Source organism: Balaenoptera ricei, chromosome 1 (genome assembly GCF_028023285.1).
Source record: "Balaenoptera ricei isolate mBalRic1 chromosome 1, mBalRic1.hap2, whole genome shotgun sequence".
Lineage (NCBI taxonomy): Eukaryota > Metazoa > Chordata > Mammalia > Artiodactyla > Balaenopteridae > Balaenoptera > Balaenoptera ricei.
Genome location: NC_082639.1, coordinates 37,456,900 through 37,476,081, shown reverse-complemented (window position 1 = coordinate 37,476,081; position 19,182 = coordinate 37,456,900). Strand labels below are relative to the sequence as shown.

Genomic DNA, 19,182 nt, shown 5'->3' with positions numbered 1-19,182 from the left:
AAGGACACTCATATAAATGAAGAGATAGACTATATTTATAAAGACAGTTATAGTTGTCCCCAAATTAATCTATAAATTTAATGTAATTCCAAGAAGAATGACTGCAGGACTTTTTGGGAAACATAGTAAAGTTGATTATAAGATTTGTATGGAAGGTTAAAAAGTGCATGGATAGCTAAGAAAAATTTGGAAAACAAGGACAAAGAAGGAAAATTCATCTTACCAGTCATCTAAATATTTCCAAATTTAATTACATATTACCAAATTTAATTATTAATTTAAAGAGTATAGTATTGAAATACAAAGAGATAGAAAGGTAAATAAAACAGAAAAAAAGGCCCAGAAAAAAATCCGTGCATATAAGACAACTTGGTGCATCACAAATCAATGGAGGAAAGGCTGACTACTTGACAAATGGTTTTAGAGCAATTAACAGCTCTCTCTAGGGAATTCCCTGATGGTCCAGTGGTTAGGATTCTGTGCTCTCATTGCCGAGGGCCCAGGTTCAATCCCTGGTCAGGGAACTAACATCCCATAAGCCGTGTGGCACAGCCAAAAAATAAAAATAAAAACAGCTCTCTCTATAGAAAAAATTAAAATTATATTCATACAAAGAAAAAAATTCCAGATGCAAAAAACCTAAACGTTAAAGAACTACTAGAAGAAAATGTAGAATATGGAAGTCTTGTTCAAATAAGATATAATATGTACAAAACATAAAAGAAAAGATAGGTAATTTGACTTCATGAAAATATAGTAAAAGAGGGAATTCTCTGGTGGCACAGTGGTTAAGAATCCGCCTGCCAATGCAGGGGACACGGGTTCGATCCCTGGTCTGGGAAGATCCCACATGCCGCAGAGCAACTAAGCCCGTGTGCCACATCTACTGAGCCTGTGCTCTAGAGCCCACAAGCCACAACTACTGAGCCTGCATGCCACAACTACTGAAGCCCGCATGCCTAGAGCCCATGCTCTGCAACAAGAGAAGCCACTGCAATGAGAAGCCTGCACACTGCAACAAAGAGCAGCCCCCGCTCGCCACAACTAGAGAGCACAACTATAGAAAGCCCACACACGGCAACGAAGAGTAGCCCCTGCTTGCCGCAACTAGAAAAAGGCCATGCGCAGCAATGAAGACCCAATGCAGCCAAAAATAAATAAATAAATTAATTAATTAAAAAAAATATATAGTAAAAGACATATTAAGATCAAAAGAAAAGAGACATATGGGAAGAAGATATTTGCAATACATATAACAAAGCAGTACTATCCAGACTATATAAAGTACTACAAATCAAGAAAATGTTAAACAATCCAGAAGGAAAAAAAAAAAAGATGTAATTAACAGAAGAGGGTATATGATGGCCAAAAACATATAAAATGATGCTCAACCTCACCAGTAACCAAATAAAAATAGAGATAACATTTCTTGTTAATCAGGCTGTTAAAAATTATTGTCTGACAATATTGCATATTGGTGAGGATAACGGGAAATAGTACTCTTACTCAGTGCTGGTGGGAGTTGGTTGTGGTAGCCAGTATCCAACATGGCTTCTAGTGAGCCTTGTCTCTTCCTTGTGTTCATGCTTTTGTACACTCTTCTCCCACATTGAATCAGGGTTGGTCTGATAAGATAGAATATTATAGAAGTGATGGTGAGTGACTTCTGAGGATAGGTCATAAGGCATTTCAGCTTCTACCTTGCTCTCTGATTCCTTTGGGGTAAATCAGCCATGCCACAGGATACTGAAGCAACCCATTGGAGAGGCCTACCTGGAGAGGAACAGAGGCCTCCTGCCAAGAGCCAGCACCAATTTACCAGCCATGTGAGTGAGCCATTTTGGAAGAGGATACTCTAGTCCCAGTCAAGCCTTCATATGATTGCAGCCTCAGCGAACTTTTTTTTTTTTTTTTAAACATCTTTATTGGAGTATAATTGCTTTACAATGGTGTGTTAGTTTCTGCTTTATAACAAAGTGAATCAGTTATACATATACATATGTTCCCATATCTCTTCCCTCTTGCATCTCCCTCCCTCCCACCCTCCCTATCCCACCCCTCTAGGTGGTCACAAAGCACCGAGCTGATCTCCCTGTGCTATGCGGCTGCTTCCCACTAGCTATCTATTTTACATTTGGTAGTGTATATATGTCCATGACACTCTCTCACCCTGTCACATCTCACCCCTCCCCCTCCCCATATCCTCAAGTCCATTCTCTAGTAGGTCTGTGTCTTTATTCCCGTCTTGCCACTAGGTTCTTCATAACCTTTTTTTTTTTTCCTTAGATTCCATATATACGTGTTAGCATACTGTATTTGTTTTTCTCTTTCTGACTTACTTCACTCTGTATGACAGACTCTAACTCCATCCACCTCATTACAAATACCTCCATTTCATTTCTTTTTATGGCTGAGTAATATTCCATTGTATATATGTGCCACATCTTCTTTATCCATTCATCCGATGATGGACACTTAGGTTGCTTCCATGTCCTGGCTATTGTAAATAGAGCTGCAATGAACATTTTGGTACATGACTCTTTTTGAATTATGGTTTTCTCAGGGTATATGCCCAGTAGTGGGATTGCTGGGTCATATGGTAGTTCTATTTTTAGTTTTTCAAGGAACCTCCATACTGTTCTCCATAGTGGCTGTATCAATTTACATTCCCACCAACAGTGCAAGAGGGTTCCCTTTTCTCCACACCCTCTCCAGCATTTATTGTTTCTAGATTTTTTGATGATGGCCATTCTGACTGGTGTGAGATGATATCTCATTGTAGTTTTGATTTGCATTTCTCTAATGATTAATGATGTTGAGCATTCTTTCATGTGTCTGTTGGCAATCTGTATATCTTCTTTGGAGAAATGTCTATTTAGGTCTTCTGCCCATTTTTGGACTGGGTTGTTTGCTTTTTGTTATTGAGCTGCATGAGCTGCTTGTAAATCTTGGAGATTAATCCTTTGTCAGTTGCTTCATTTGCAAATATTTTCTCCCATTCTGAGGGTTATCTTTTGGTCTTGTTTATGGTTTCCTTTGCTGTGCAAAAGCTTTTAAGTTTCATTAGGTCCCATTTGTTTATTTGTGTTTTTATTTCCATTTCTCTAGGAGGTGGGTCAAAAAGGATCTTGCTGTGATTTATGTCATAGAGTGTTCTGCCTATGTTTTCCTCTAAGAGTTTGATAGTGTCTGGCCTTACACTTAGGTCTTTAATACATTTTGAGTTTATATTTGTGTATGGTGTCAGGGAGTGTTCTAATTTCATTCTTTTACATGTAGCTGTCCAGTTTTCCCAGCACCACTTATTGAAGAGGCTGTCTTTTCTCAATTGTATATTCTTGCCTCCTTTACCAAAAATAAGGTGACCATATGCACTTGGGTTTATCTCTGGGCTTTCTATCCTGTTCCATTGATCTATATTTCTGTTTTTGTGCCAGTACCATACTGTCTTGATTACTGTAGGTTTGTAGTATAGTCTGAAGTCAGGGAGCCTGATTCCTCCAGCTCCGTTTTTCTTTCTCAAGATTGCTTTGGTTATTCGGGGTCTATTGTTTTTCCATACAAATTGTGAAATTTTTTGTTCCAGTTCTGCGAAAAATGCCTTTGGTAGTTTGATAGGGATTGCATTGAATGTGTAGATTGCTTTGGGTAGTATAGTCATTTCCACAATGTTGATTCTTCCAATCCAAGAACATGGTATATCTCTCCATCTGTTGGTATCATCTTTAATTTCTTTCATCAGTGTCTTATAGTTTTCTGCATACAGGTGTTTTGTCTCCTTAGGTAGGTTTATTCCTAGGTATTTTATTCTTTTTTGTTGCAGTGGTAAATGGGAGTGTTTCCTTAATTTCTCTTTCAGATTTTTCATCATTAGTGTATAGGAATGCAAGAGATTTCTGTGCATTAATTTTGTATCCTGCTACTTTACCAAATTCATTGATTAACTCTAGCAGCATCTTTGGGAATCTCTATGCATAGTATCATGTCATATGCATACAGTGACAGTTTTACTTCTTCTTTTCTGATTTGGATTCCTTTTATTTCTTTTTCTTCTCTGATTGCTGTGGCTAAAACTTCCAAAACTATGTTGAATAATAGTGGTGAGAGTGGGCAACCTTGTCTTGTTCCTGATCTTAGTGGAAATGGTTTCAGCTTTTCACCATCTAGAATGATGTTGGTTGTGGGTTTGTCATATATGGCCTGTATTATGTTGAGGTAAGTTCCCTCTATGCCGACTTTCTGGAGGGTTTTTATCATAAATCGGTGTTGAATTTTGTCAAAAGCTTTTTCTGCATCTATTGAGATGATCGTATGGTTTTTCTCCTTCAATTTGTTAATATGGTGTATCACATTAATTGATTTGCATATACTGAAGAATTGCATTCCTGGCATAAACCCCACTTGATCATGGTGTATGATCCTTTTACTGTCCTGTTGGATTCTGTTTGCTAGCATTTTGTTGAGGATTTTTGCATCTATATTCATCAGTGATATTGGTTGTAGTTTTCTTTTTTTGTGACCTCTTTGTCTGGTTTTGGTATCAGGGTGATGGTGGCCTCATAGAATGAGTCTGGGAGTGTTCCTCCCTCTGCTACGTTTTGGAAGAGTTTAAGAAGGATAGGTGTTAGGTCTTCTCTAAATGTTTGATAGAATTTGCCTGTGAAGCCATCTGGTCCTGGGCTTTTGTTTGTTGGAAGATTTTTTTTTTTTTGGCTGTGTTGGTTCTTCATTTCTGTGCAAGGGCTTTCTCTAGTTGTGGCAAGCGGGGGCCCCCCTTCATCGCGGTGCGCGGGCCTCTCGCTATCGTGGCCTCTCTTGTTGTGGAGCACAGGCTCCAGACGCGCAGGCTCAGTAGTTGTGGCTCACGGGCCTAGTTGCTACGCGGCATGTGGGATCTTCCCAGACCAGGGCTCGAACCCGTGTCCCCTGCATTGGCAGGCAGATTCTCGACCACTGAGCCACCAGGGAAGCCCTGTTGGAAGATTTTTAATCACAGGTTCGATTTCAGTGCTTGTGATTGGTCTGTTTATATTTTCTATTTCTTCCTGGTTCAGTCTCGGGAGGTTGTGCTTTTCTACCAATTTGCCCATTTCTTCCAGGTTGTCCACTTTATTGGCATATAGTTGCTTATAGTAATCTCTCATGATCCTTTGTATTTCTGCAGTGTCAGTTGTTACTTCTCCTTTTTCATTTCTAATTCTATTGATCTGAGTCTTCTCCCTTTTTTTCTTGATGAGTCTGGCTAATGGTTTACCAATTTTGTTTATCTTGTCAAAGAACCAGCTTTTAGTTTTATTGATCTCTGCTATCGTTTCCTTCCTTTCTTTTTCATTTATTTCTAATCTGATCTTTATGATTTCTTTCCTTCTGCTAACTTTAGGGGCCTTTTGTTCTTCTTTCTCTAATTGCTTTGGGTGTAAGGTTAGGTTGTTTATTTGAGATGTTTCTTGTTTATTGAGGTAGGATTGTATTGCTATGAGCTTCCCTCTTAGAACTGCTTTTGCTGCATCACATAGGATTTGGGTCTTCGTGTTTTGTCATTTGTTTCTAGGTATTTTTTGATTTCCTCTTTGATTTCTTCGGTGTTCTCTTGGTTATTTAGTAGTGTATTGTTTACCCTCCATGTGTTTTTATTTTTTACAGATTTTTTCCTGTAATTGATACCTAGTCTCATAGTGTTGTGGTCGGAAAAGATACTTGATACGATTTCAAGTCTCTTAAATTTACTGAGGCTTGATTTGTGACCCAAGATATGTTCTATCTGGAGAATGTTCCATCAACACTTGAGAAGAAAGTGTATTCTGTTGTTTTTGGATGGAAAGTCCTGTAAGTATCAATTAAGTCCATCTTGTTTAAAATATCATTTAAAGCTTATGTTTCCTAATTTATTTTCATTTTGGATGATCTGTCCATTGGTGAAAGGGAGTGTTAAAGTCCCCTACTATGATTGTGTTACTGTCGATTTCCCCTTTTATGGCTGTTAGCATTTGCCTTAAGTATTGAGGTACTCCTATGTTGGGTGCATAAATATTTACAATTGTTATATCTTCTTCTTGGATTGATCCTTTGATCATTATGTAGTGTCCTTCTTTGTCTCTTGTAATAGTCTTTATTTTAAAGTCTATTTTGTCTGATATGAGAATTGCTACTCCAGCTTTCTTTTGATTTCCATTTGCACGGAATATCTTTTTCCATCCCCTCACTTTCAGTCTGTATGTGTCCCTAGGTCTGAAGTGGGTCTCTTGTAGACAGCATATATACGGGTTTTGTTTTTGTATCCATTCAGCCAGTCTATGTCTTTTGGTTGGAGCACTTAATCCATTTACATTTAAGGTAGTTATCAATATGTGTGTTCCTATTACCATTTTCTTAATTGTTTTGGGTTTGTTAGTGTAGGCCTTTTCCTTCTTTTGTGTTTCCTGCCTAGAGAAGTTCCTTTAGGATTTGTTGTAGAGCTGGTTTGGTGGTGCTGAATTCTCTTAGCTTTTGCTTGTCTGTAAAGGTTTTAATTTCTCCATTGAAATTGAATGTGATCTTTGCTGGGTAGAGTAATCTTTGTTGTAGGTTTTTCTCTTTCATCACTTTAAATATGTCTTGCCACTCCCTTCTGGCTTGCAGAGTTTCTGCTGAACGATCAGCTGTTAACCTTATGGGGATTCCCTTGTATGTTGTTTGTTGTTTTTCCATTGCTGCTGTTAATGTTTTTTATTTGTATTTAATTTTTGATAGTTTGATTAATATGTGTCTTGGCGTGTTTCTCCTTGGATTTTTCCTGTATGGGACTCTCTGTGCTTCCTGGACTTGATCGACTATTTCCTTTCCCATATTAGGGAAGTTTACAACTATTATCTCTGCAAATATTTTCTCAGACCCTTTATTTTCTCTTCGTCTTCTGGGACCTATATAATTCGAATGTTTATGCATTTAATGGTGTCCCAGAGGTCTCTGAGACTGTTCTCGATTCTTTTCATTCTTTTTTCTTTATTTTGCTCTGCAGTAGTTATTTCCACGATTTTATCTTCCAGGTCACTTACCCGTTCTTCTGCCTCAGTTATTCTGCTATTGATTCCTTCTAGAGAATTTTAAATTTCATTTATTGTGTTGTTCATCACTGTTTGTTTGCTCTTTAGTTCTTCTAGGTCCTTGTTAAACATTTCTTGTATTTTCTCCATTCTATTTCCAAGATTTTGGATCATGTTTACTATCATTACTCTGAATTCCTTTTCAGGTAGACTGCCTATTTCCTCTTCATTTGTTTGGACTGGTGGTGTTTTACCTTGCTCCTTCAGCTGTTGTGTATTTCTCTGTCTTCTCATTTTGCTTAACTTACTGTGTTTGGGGTCTCCGTTTCTCAGGCTGCAGGTTCCTAGTTCCCATTGTTTTTGATGTCTGCCCCCAGTGGCTCTGGTTGGTTCAGTGGGTTGTGTAGGTTTCCTGATGGAGGGGACTGGTGCTTGTGTTCTGGTGGATGAGGCTGGATCTTGTCTTTCTGGTGGGCCGGACGGCATCCAGTGGTGTGTTTTGAAGTGTCTGTGAACTTATAATGATTTTAGGCAGCCTCTCTGCTAATGGGTGGGGTTGTGTTCCTGTCTTGCTGGTTGTTTGGCATAAGGTGTCCAGCACTGTAGGTTGCTGGTCATTGAGTGGAGCTGGGTCTTAGCGTTGAGATGGAGATCTCTGATAGAGCTTTCGCCATTTGATATTACATGGGGCTGGGAGGTCTCTGGTGGACCAATGTCCTGAACTCGGCTCTCCCACCTCAGAGGCTCAGGCCTGACACCTAGTTGGAGCACCAAGACTCTGTCAGTCACCTGGCTCAGAAGAAAAGGAAGAAAAACAATAAATAAATAAATAAAATAAAATAAACTTATTAAAATAAAAGCACTAAAAACTATACTAAACTCCCCCCCCAAAACAAACAGACAGAGAGAACCCTAGGACAAAGGATAAAAGCAAAGCTTTACAGACAAAATCATACAACGAAGCATACACATACACACTCACAAAAGGAGAAAAAGGAAAATAATATATATATTAACAAAAGAAGGAAGAGAGTAATCAAATCAATAAACAAATCTACCAGTGATAATAAGTTTTAAATACTAAACTAAGATAAACATAAAACCAGAAACAAATTAGACGCATAAAGCAAACCCCAAGTGTACAGTTGATCCCAGAGTCCAACACCTCAATTTTGGGATGATTCGTTGTCTATTCAGGTATTCCACAGATGCAGGGTACATCAGTTTGATGGTAGAGATTTAATCCACTGCTCCTGAGGCTGCATGGAGAGATTTCCCTTTCTCTTCTTTGTTAGCACAGCTCCTGGTGTTCAGCTTTGGATTTGGCCCCGCCTCTGCCTGCAGGTCACCTGAGGGCATCTTTTGGGAAATCTGAGGTCTTCTGCCAGCGTTCAGTAGGTGTTCTGTAGGAGCTGTTCCACATGTAGATGTATTTTAAATGTATTTGTGGGGAGGAAGTTATCTCCACATCTTACTCCTCCGCCATCTTGAAGCTATCCTCTTTTTTTTTTTTTTAATAAATATATTTATTTTTATTTATTTATTTTTGGCTCTTTTGGGTCTTTGTTGCTGCGTGCGGGCTCTCTCTAGCTGCGGCGAGCTGGGGCCGCTCTTCATTGCAGTGCATGGGCCTTTCATTGCGGTGGCTTCTCTTGTTGCAGAGCACAGGCTCTAGGCACTCAGGCTTCAGTAGTTGTGGCACATGGGCTCAGTAGTTGTGGCTTGTGGGCTCCAGAGCGCAGGCTCAGGAGTTGTGGTGCACGGGCTTAGCTGCTCCACAGCATGTGGGATCTTTCCAGACAAGGGCTCGAATCTGTATCCCCTGCATTGGCAGGGGGATTCTTAACCACTGCACCACCAGGGAAGCCCAAATGTGATATATTCTTAAGGTGGAATATTTTACAGCACTTAAAGGAATTAGATCTTTGTGTGTCAGTATGCACAGGAAAAAGAAAGTTAGCAATGTGATGGTAGGCAGCTGTAATAACATTTAATTAAATGAAATATACAAAAAACAATGTTACATATGTACACACACATAATTTAAAAATGGACTCCAAACTCAGGTTGTACTTGCTCCCAGTGATGCTATATGGAGGTGGTTAAAGTGGACTTCTGATATATTAAGTAATAATTATTAATTCTGAGTGGTGAGTATATGGGCATAGATTGTGCTATTCTTTGTGCTTTTCTATAAAGTTTAATGTCTTCCAAATAAGGAAAAATCACCTAGTTAAATCAAACTTGTAAGAATCAAACTTGACTCTTAGTAAATATGTTTAGTAACATTTCTTCATATATCCCAACCTCTATTAACTATATTTTCCAGCAGTTGAGTAAATCAGAGTAACGTATTCATTGATTCAGAAAGCAAATGTTTCTTGAGCATCTTCCATGTGAATGCATTATGGTGAGTGTTGGGACAGGCCTTTATATAGAAATATTTTCTGCCCTTACATAGCTCATAATCTAATCAGAGAGAAAGGCATTAGAGGAATACTCACGCCCCAAATAAACTCTGATAAGTTCTAGGAAAGAAAAGATTGGGTGCCATGAAAGTCTATAATTGTGGTACCGGATTTAGAGGGCAGGAGGGATTATGCTACTTCACAATAATCTATTTAGATATTTACAGATATAAATCCATTAACACATATAAACATATTTATTATCTACTACACTGAATAAGCACTACATTTGAATTACTTCTAATAAATTATATGTATAGGCATTATTACTAGCTCACTTTTACAAATGACTTGAGTCATGATTAGCATCACACAAGTAGCAAGGGTGATTCACACCCAATTCTGACTCTATGGCCTATGCTCTTTAATTCTGACATTACAGCAAAAGCAAACTACTTTGGCCCATGTCCATCTCCAGTCATTTACTCCCTTATCCTTATTTTATACTACACTCTAGAACTCGCTCATTTTGAAGGGACAATGCAACTGAAGGAACTCTCAAGACAGTTGTTGGAACATTTTAACGTCTTAGAGATTAGTTTGTCAGCAAATCTGAAATAATAAATTTTCTTGACTGAGCAACATACCGTTGCTTACAACTCAGTTTTGTTTATTGAGGAGTTAGTGGTGAGGTTGCCGTATGTCAGGCAGAGGATAAATTATCGAGAAGAAAATAGACATGATCTTTGCTCTCATGGTGTTTACAGTCGGTTGGTCAGTCAGACATTACACAAATATGTAAAAATATGTGTGCAACTTGTTATAATTAACATGAAAGTGTAGAAAGACTGAGCCAAGTGAGGAAAACATAAAAGACCTAATTTAGACTGGAGGCAGGGGATCAGAGAACTCTACCAGAAACCACACCGAAAAGTGTTTTTTTCCCCCCCTAGGATGCAAGGTGCTAAAACCCTTCAATATCCACGGAGGCTGCAGCCGCCGTGGCGGTGAGATCTTGGCGCCCCATTGTCCAGTCGGGGGCTGGTGCGGCTTTGCCCGGCTCCGGAGGGGACCGCCGACTTTATTCTACATTGCTGTGGTGTGAGGAGAGTTTTCATCACTGGAACTTTCCGATTTTTTCCTAGTGTCTTCCTAGCGTCTTTCTGCCAGATCTTTCACTCCGCTGTGACCGTCGCGCGTCTGGTCAGTCTACAGAGGACCCCGATTTTGAGTTTTCTCTCTTCCTCCGCTCCGCAAACCTAGCACTTCGCGGCGGCTCCTCGCGTGGCTCGCGCCCGGCCATTGCACTTGGCCGCACAGTCCACTCCTCTCCCTCCAGGCGGCAGGTGGGTTGGAGGTGAGCGAGCTGGTGAGGGTCCGGCGCTCCTCGCCCTTGGCTGGCCTCTAGGTGGAGGTCGGCCCGGGGCGAGCGCTCGGTGCGCGTTCTGGGCCGTCTGCGCCTGGCGCGCGCCGCCGGCCCGCGCTCGCTCCCGTCCCTCCTCGCGCTCGCGGCGGCCCGGACGGCGCGCGCCGCCTCTCTTCCTCAGTCCGCCCCCGTCGGCCCTCGCGGCGCGCGCACCGGACCGGCCTAGGCTCCACACTCAGGCCGGCAGGCTCGCGGGTTTGCTCGCCCCGCCTCCCCCCCCCCCCCCCCCGGCGCCGCAGCTGGGCGCTTGCGCGGGGCGCGTGGCCGTGGCCAGGGTCTCCGCCGCAGCCGGTGCAGTCGCCGCTGCCGCCGCTGCCTCCGCCTCAGTCAGTCAGTCAGTCCCCAGCAATGGCGGAAGGAGGTGAGCGAGAGGAGCTGCTCTCGCCACCGCCGGTCTCTCCGGCCAAGCGCCTGTGCTCGTGGCCCAGTCCGCAGGCTCACCACCCTCGCGGTTCGCCCGGGGCGGCCGGCGGCGGGGTGGGGGGCGTCGGCGGCAGCTGCCTGCCCCTGGGGGCCCGTCCCCACCTGCAGCCCGAGTCCTTGCTGGACTGTGCCGCCAAGACGGTTGCGGAAAAGTGGGCGTACGAGCGGGTGGAGGAGCGCTTCGAGCGGATCCCGGAGCCCGTGCAGCGCCGCATCGTCTACTGGTCCTTTCCGCGGAATGAGCGGGAGATCTGCATGTACTCCAGCTTCCAGTACCGCGGCGGCCCTGGCGCCGGCTCGGCTGGAGGCGCCGTGGGGGCTTCGCCGGCCGAGGAGGGGCCGCCGCCACCCCCCGGGGCCGCCGCTCCGGCCGGCTCCGCCCCCGGGGCAGCCGCGGCGGGGGCGTCCCCCGGACTGGGCTCAGGGGCAGGAGCCACCGGCGGCGGTGGTGGCGAGGGGCTCCCGTTCCGCCGGGGCATCCGTCTGCTGGACAGCGGCTCCGTGGAGAATGTGCTGCAAGTCGGTAGGTGCTCGCTTGACTCCTCTCTTGTCCCCGGCTTCCTCTTCCGCAGGTGCCTTCTCTTTGCACAAGCCCTGGGCCAAGACCCCGGCTTTCTACCCAACTCCTGTTCTCCCGTGAAAGGACAAACTAGTCACATAAAAAACTTTTCTTAACATTTCGTTCAGGTCCACTGCTGCTCTTTTCTCCACCAGCCCTGTACCCGCTTTTCTTTTTGTTTGAAGAGCGAATAGATCTCTTTTTTACTCTTCGTTCTACACCCCAGGCCAAGGCAAGAAGGATGGGGAGATTTGGCTTTCTGGATGTAATAATTTCTGAAATGCGTTCTTCTAATTTAAGTTCAGGGAGGAGAGAATTGTTAGTGAATCTGGAGCAAGCGGTCTTACAGGGAACGTTTGAGGGACAGGCTGTCAAAGGCAATCTAGTCTTCGCAGATTGAAGCTGGGTATAATTAACTTTAAAAATGGAAAAAATCAACAAACTACTGTGCATTTCAGACAATTTTAATTACCTGCTTTAATATTTTCCCCCCTGGACCAGTGATACTTGGGAATCTAGGCTGTGGACTTAACAATAACCGAAGATGGAAATGTGACAGCTTCTCTTTTCCACACTCCCACCCAAGGAAAAAAAAGGCACAATCTGGAGTGGGGGTGGGGTCTATCTTCCTTGTCAGACTGGGGTAAATCAAAAGCTGGTCACATTGGGTTTTTCAAATGCTTCTCATTTAACAAGTCTTCATATTTGCTTTTGTTTTATCTTTTTGTTTGTGGGAAAATGAAAAGGATTTCTTTCTCTTGTACTCCTCCAGAGCTTCTAGTCAGTTTGTTCATCTTATTAAATATATAAATACAGTAGTCCTGATTTGTGGAATGGTTAGGAAGAAAGGGGAAAAAATGACATTGTTTAACAGAGACTTGCTATGTGGGAAATTAAAACACTGATTTTTTTTTTCTATTTGAACTGTTATAGCATTTTGGAAGTGCACCTTATAATCTTTATGCATTTTGTTGTACAGTATATGCTCATATTTATTGAAAAAATATTGATTTTTGAAAGGAGTTGGAGAGAGGTTGTTTTTAGAATTAAACAAGCACAGGAACACACTTACACAGGAACCCTAGACATCTAGCTGTCTTCTCCCCAGGTAAAACTGACATATTTGAAATTTTCTTTTCATTTTAAGAGTAGTACATTGTGGTGTTTCATATAAGGTGGTCTACTTCTGTTTATTGAGAGTCACTGAACCCTGTGTTTCTTTTTAAAACAACATACGCCACAGTTTGTTTTGCAAATGTGAAGTGTAAATTTATCTAAATTTATCCTGTGTCAGAATATAGTGACAGTGGATTGAGAAAGTTTTGTTTATTTGAGGCTAGTCCATTGTGTGTTTGTGTGTATTTTTTAAATAATTGAATAATCAGATAATTAAGGTGTACAGCTTTAATACTGAAAACATGAAAATGAATATAGGCATTTCTTTATTCATCTGTAGACCTTATTCTTTGTATGAGTTTCTATCAGTTAACTTTTAAGATTCTTGTTTAAAATATTTTGAATTGAAAAGTGTCAATTTACGTGGTCATTTTATAGTAAGAAATATTGGGTTTGAAAGAATTTTCAAACTTTGAGGGGGCAGATGAGAGAGAGGAAGAGTTTTAAAGAGGTATATATTTTGAAAGTGACTATAATGTCAAGTTACAAATGAAATCAGATTTTGTGGGTGATCCAGGTCATGTTTAAATCAGATTTTTTTTTTATAATAAGATAGTTGGCATGCTTATTAGGGTGATGAGCTCTTGTATGATAGTTTTAGGGACTGGAGAAAGGACATATTTAAGCATATTTTCTGATTCTTACTTTGGATTTCATAGATGAAGGTAGGAGAATGAATTAATCACTTTTAAGTAATGCTATTTGAGAACCATGAGCTGTGTAATCTTTATTTTTCTGACTTTAATTTATGCTAGTAAGTGTGGAAGAGAAGGATATTCCATTCTCTAGCATTCTGCGTTCTGTATCTTGGCATGAACCATCTTTTAATATGTAAAGTGAGAAACCCATCCCTCATCTCTTAAACCTAAAATGCGAGTATGTGACTTAATCTAGATGATAGGTTTTATAAAAGTATTGCCAAGAGATGAGTGAAAAAGTGATTTGTATGTAGCAAGATGGTAATGATGTTCTTCACGTTATAACTTCACTTCAAACTCAATATAATTACTCAGTGGTATTATTAAAAATTCTACATATTTCCTTACTGTGTCCAAGCCATAGTTGTAACCTCAGAATTGGGAAGTTACTAAAGGCTGATACTTTAGGAAGGAAGGGATGTTAGGGTATTTCTATAACAACATCTTTTAAAGAAAAGATTCATAAGGGGATTTAAATGAGGAAAACAAGAATACCTTAAAATAAATAAATTTAAAAATAAAACAGCACAACAGAATAAAAAATTGGAAGGAAAAAAAATTAGACAACAACAAAAACTTGTACAAAGTGTAGGTATATTAAATTCGGTAACTTCTGATTACTTTCCACGTGGAATCTGGTAATAGGGAGTCATGGACTGGTTGAAAAGCAAATGCTCTGTAGAAAACATCAGATTTTCTGTCAGAACTAAAACTTTCCCAGCTTGATGTAAGCAAATGGGAGGACTAGGTTGTTATGCTCAAAGGATACATTTCTTTTCCATGACAGTACTGAATCAGAAGTACTGTTCCTTTTAAAAGGGGAAAATTGTAAATTAGTGTTTTCATGGACGTCTGTAAGTTTGAAGCTCTGTGAATAGACTTTTCTGATCTCTCAGTATTATGACGGTAATAGAGTTCAGGTGTTTTAAGCATCTGCATTTTTAACCTGTTTAAGAAGCCCATGGAAATAGTGGTAGTATAAACCTTGGGAAAATACTTACTCAGGAATCTGCAGATGGTATAAGAATGGTACAACTATAATTTACTAATGATTTTAAGATGTTGACCCTTTTTTGCTATCCATCATATTTTAAATGGATTTCTCTGTGTTTGGTAAAATTTAAAGGAGGTTTGTGTCTTCTCAGGGAAATGTGAATTGATTGAGGGAAAAGAAGCATTAACAGTTTTTCTCTTGTATGCAGAAATATTATATTTATTTGAATATTTAGATTTTCAAAAATTGGATAAAGGCACGCAGGGTCCTTCAGTGCTGGTATATCTTAATTATATAAATATCCAGAAATTATCATAGATTCTGACAGTTGAGCCCCATATTTTTAGCCTACATGTTTTCTAATAAACACATAATTTGTATGCGGATAGTCTTCAAGACTAGAGCCACAATGCTAAGTACTACTTTATGTGGAAGAAGTGTAATTGCAAAGTCGATAATAATAAAAAGGTCCATTTCAGGGAAGTTACCTATAGCTTAAAAGTTAACTAGTAAGTTTATAATTATGAGCATGTATATATTATCAATAAACATCTATGAAATTTTTCTATAGTACAAACTTTTGTGAAATGCTGCAGTAACAAGTATTACAGATGTTGATTTTTATATGTAATTTGTTTTCAATCTCTATTATTTAGGGGAACAAAAGATATCCTCATCTAAAAAGCTTTTTAGATGTGTGTAAGTTAGAATGAAAAATCATAATAAAATTTCCATGTGGGGAAAAATGACTTATTTATGTGTGAGATATTCCAGCAGGGAAAGCAGCTGCATACCTTTAAGGGATAAGTGGTAACATTTTTTAGAGTAGAAACTTACCAAGTTTTAAAATCACATTGCTCTTTTATTTTTTTTTTTGATCAATGAATTCTCTCCTTCCTCCTCCACCACAGTGCCTCACACACACATCTTAATATTTAATAAATGTTTGTTAATTTCCAGAATATACAAACAGCTCGTACAGCTTAATATCAAAAAAACAAAAAGCCCAGTCAAAAAATGGGCAGAAGACCTAAATAAACATTTCTCCAAAGAAGACATACAGATGGCCAACAGGCACATGAAAAGATGCTCAATATCGATAATTATTAGAGAAATGCAAATGAAAGCTACAATGAGGTATCACCTCACACCAGTCAGAATGGCCATAGTTAAAAAGTCTACAAATAATAAATGCTGGAGAGCCCTGAAGAGAAAGGGACCCTCTTACACTGTTGGTGGGAATGTAAATTGGTGCAGCCATTATGGAGAACAGTATGGCGGTTCCTTAAAAAACTAAAAATAGAGCTGCCATATGATCCAGCAATCCCACTCCTGGGTATATAGCCAGAGAGAACTCTAATATGAAAAGATACATGCACCCAATGTCCATAGCAGCACCTTTTACAATAGCCAAGACATGGAAGCAACCTAAATGTCCATTGACAGAGGAATGAATAAAGAAGATGTGGTACATATATACAGTGGAATATTACTCAGCCATAAAAAAGAATGAAATAATGCCATTTGCAGCAACATGGATGGACCTAGAGATTATCATACTAAGTGAAGAAAGTCAGACAGAGAAAGACAAATATCATATGATTTCACTTATATGTGGAATCTGAAAAAATGATACAAATGAACTTATTTACAAAACTGAAATAGACTCACAGACATAGAACACAAACTTACGGTTACCAAAAGGGATAGTGGGGGTGGGGGGGAGAGATAAATTAGGAGTTTGGGGTTAACATATACAGACTACTGTATATAAAGTAGGTAGACAACGAGGACCTCCTGTATAGCACAGGGAACTATATACAATATCTTGTAATAACCTATAATGGAAGAGAATATGAAAAGGAGTATATATGTTTGTGTGTATAACTGAATTGCTTTGCTGTACACTTGAAACTAACATAACATTGTAAATTAAGTATACTTTGGTAAAAAAAGTCTGTTGAATAGTGAATGTTTAGAAGTTTAAAAACAGACTTCTCAGTGTTCTAAAACTAAGAGAGAGAGACATGAATTTTTATGAGTGCAGTGTTAGAAGACATGGGGAAAACTCCATACTTGCGCATATAATAAGCTGATAACAGTAAGTGGTATGAACATTGCAACAGTGTGTATCTTTTATGTTGACTGTCTGTTTTATGTGAAGAATGGTGATTTATGAGTTTCTTTAAAACTTCAGATGAATTCTTATTGAAAGTGACTTTCTCAAGGAATAGAGCTTTAGATTTTAAAGATAATGAATAAACTAAAGATAGTGGACTTTTAGAGGTTATCTTTATTTTAGGAATTAAAAAAATATATTATTGAAGTGTGAATACAAAGTCTAAATTTTGAAGTGAAAGGGCTGGAAATTTACTTAAGCCTATGTGAAACAATTTCTTTGCTCTTGTTTCAGTAATGGCTATTAAAAATCAAGACATTGAGACTTCCCTGGTGGTCCAGTGACTAAGACTCTGTGTTTCCAATGCAGGGGGCCTGGGTTCGCTCCCTGGTCAGGGAACTAGATCCCACATGCCACAACTAAAGATCCCACGTGCCACAACTAAGAAGATCCACATGCCACAACTAAAAGTCCCGCGTGCTGCAACTAAGACCCGGTGCAGCCAGATAAATAAATAAGTAAATAAATAAAATAAATATGTAAAAAAAAATCAAGACATTAACCGTCAGTATCTTATGGTTGATGGCTATATATATACACACACGTGTTAAAATGTATAGCGCTATACCCCAAAAAGTCACATTTACTGTATTATTTTAGAAAATAATTTTTAAAAATCAAGACATTAATATGTCAGTAAATTAATGTATAAAAGAAATACTGAAAATGCTGTATTAGTTTCCTATGGCTGCTGTAACAAACTGCCACAAACTGGATGGCTTAAAACAACAGAAATTTACTGTCTCACAGTTCTGGAGGCTGGAAGTCTGAAATCAAGGTATCGGCAGGGTCATGCTCCCTCTGAAACCAATAGGGAAATCCTTCCTTGCCTCTTGCTAGCTTCTGGTGGTTTGCCAGGAGTCTTTGGCATTCCTTGGTATACAACTGCATAACTACAATCTCTGCCTTCTTTGTCACAGGCGTTCTTCCTATGTATCTCTGTCTTCACATGGCCATTTTATAAGGACATGGATTATTGGATTAGGGGCCTACACTGCTCCAGTATGAGCTCATTTTACCTAATTACATGTGCAACGACCCTGTTTCCAAAAAAAATGGCACGTTCTGAGGTACTGGGGGTTAGGACTTCGACATACCAATTTTGGAGGACACAATTCAACTCATAACAGCTTCTCATGCTTGTTTTTTGTTGCATAACAGAGTTTCATGTGAATTTTAAACTTTTATGTGTTGGATATGGCTTAAATTAGAAATCACCACATCCACTTTATTAGGTAAGCATTATTTCAATTTAATTGATTCAATTTGCATGATTGATTATTTAATATTTTTAATACATGTGGGACTTTTTTGGCAAATAGTGGTCATTTAAAGGTTAAACCTGTCATCCTTCTTTATAAAAAATGATGACTGTGCAATATAGCACTCAGAGTATACATGCATGGATGAACAAATTACTGTGGGATTTTTTTCTTGCATACCATTTATAACTCGTGTATAGAAATAGGTAACCCTCAGTTGTCCAGAGCCTCTTCAGCATCTCCTCCTTCAGTCAGATCACCAGTGGCTTGAGTGTTGTGCCAGTTCTGCATAATCCACTGTACAAGAAGGTATGGGATCTCACTGATAGCTTAAGGGCATAGAGATCGCAGTGCTTGAAGCTTATCATGGAGAAACAGGAGGACAAGCTGGAGATGTTGTACAAGCTCATCCTGGTGGAAAACAAGAGCCTAAGCTGGGGGGCACCTTGTATGGACTTTCTCTGTCATACGTACAAGGAAGTTCGGCAGCTACTGAGCTAGAGCAAGTGGGTAAACAGAATAGGGTCCTAGGCCAGCTTCCAGAAAGCATCCCAGGAGAGCAGAGAAATCTGGACAGTTGCATATCTTACAAGTCATGTAAGCTGACCTCAGTCTCTTTGCTGGGAGGGGGAAGTTTAAGGAGATACTTTCTTTTCTGAGCTGAAATATCCTACCAGTCTGTCATGTCCTACTGATGGAAGGTGCCCCTAATCCCGTCACTTTATCTTGCTTTTCCTATGGTAATGCATGTAGTTTCTCAGTTCACTTTATGTGATTTGGTATTGGGGAATTTGGAGGCACCCAGACCCTGGCAATTTTATGTGTCCCTTTGGACCAGCCTTCAAGAAGAGAGGGGCAGGCAGGAAGGAGTGGGGATCCCAGGATTACTACAGGGGGAGGGGCTGTTAATTCAGCTCTCTGTTAGCAACAACTTCCTATATTAGGGATAAAACGTACACATGCACAAGAGCTGGGGTATAGACCATAGGTGGTGGAGAGAAAAATGATCAGTCCTTCTTGGGCCTGGAAGTCAGC

General features: G+C 40.0%; 1 protein-coding gene and 1 non-coding gene across 2 annotated transcripts in view; both read left to right on the top strand.

The window, feature by feature from the left end:
- Positions 1-451: 451 nt before the first annotated feature.
- Positions 452-524, top strand: TRNAE-CUC (transfer RNA glutamic acid (anticodon CUC)). The gene has a single exon. It is a non-coding gene; the product is annotated as a tRNA-Glu (tRNA).
- A 10,680-nt stretch (positions 525-11,204) lies between these two features.
- The window catches only part of ZSWIM5 (zinc finger SWIM-type containing 5), a 252,624-nt gene continuing 244,646 nt past the window's right edge, over positions 11,205-19,182 (top strand). The window contains exon 1 of the mRNA XM_059897953.1: positions 11,205-11,802. Within this exon, the coding sequence (XP_059753936.1) occupies positions 11,205-11,802 (598 nt within the window). The remainder of the gene's footprint in view (positions 11,803-19,182) is intronic.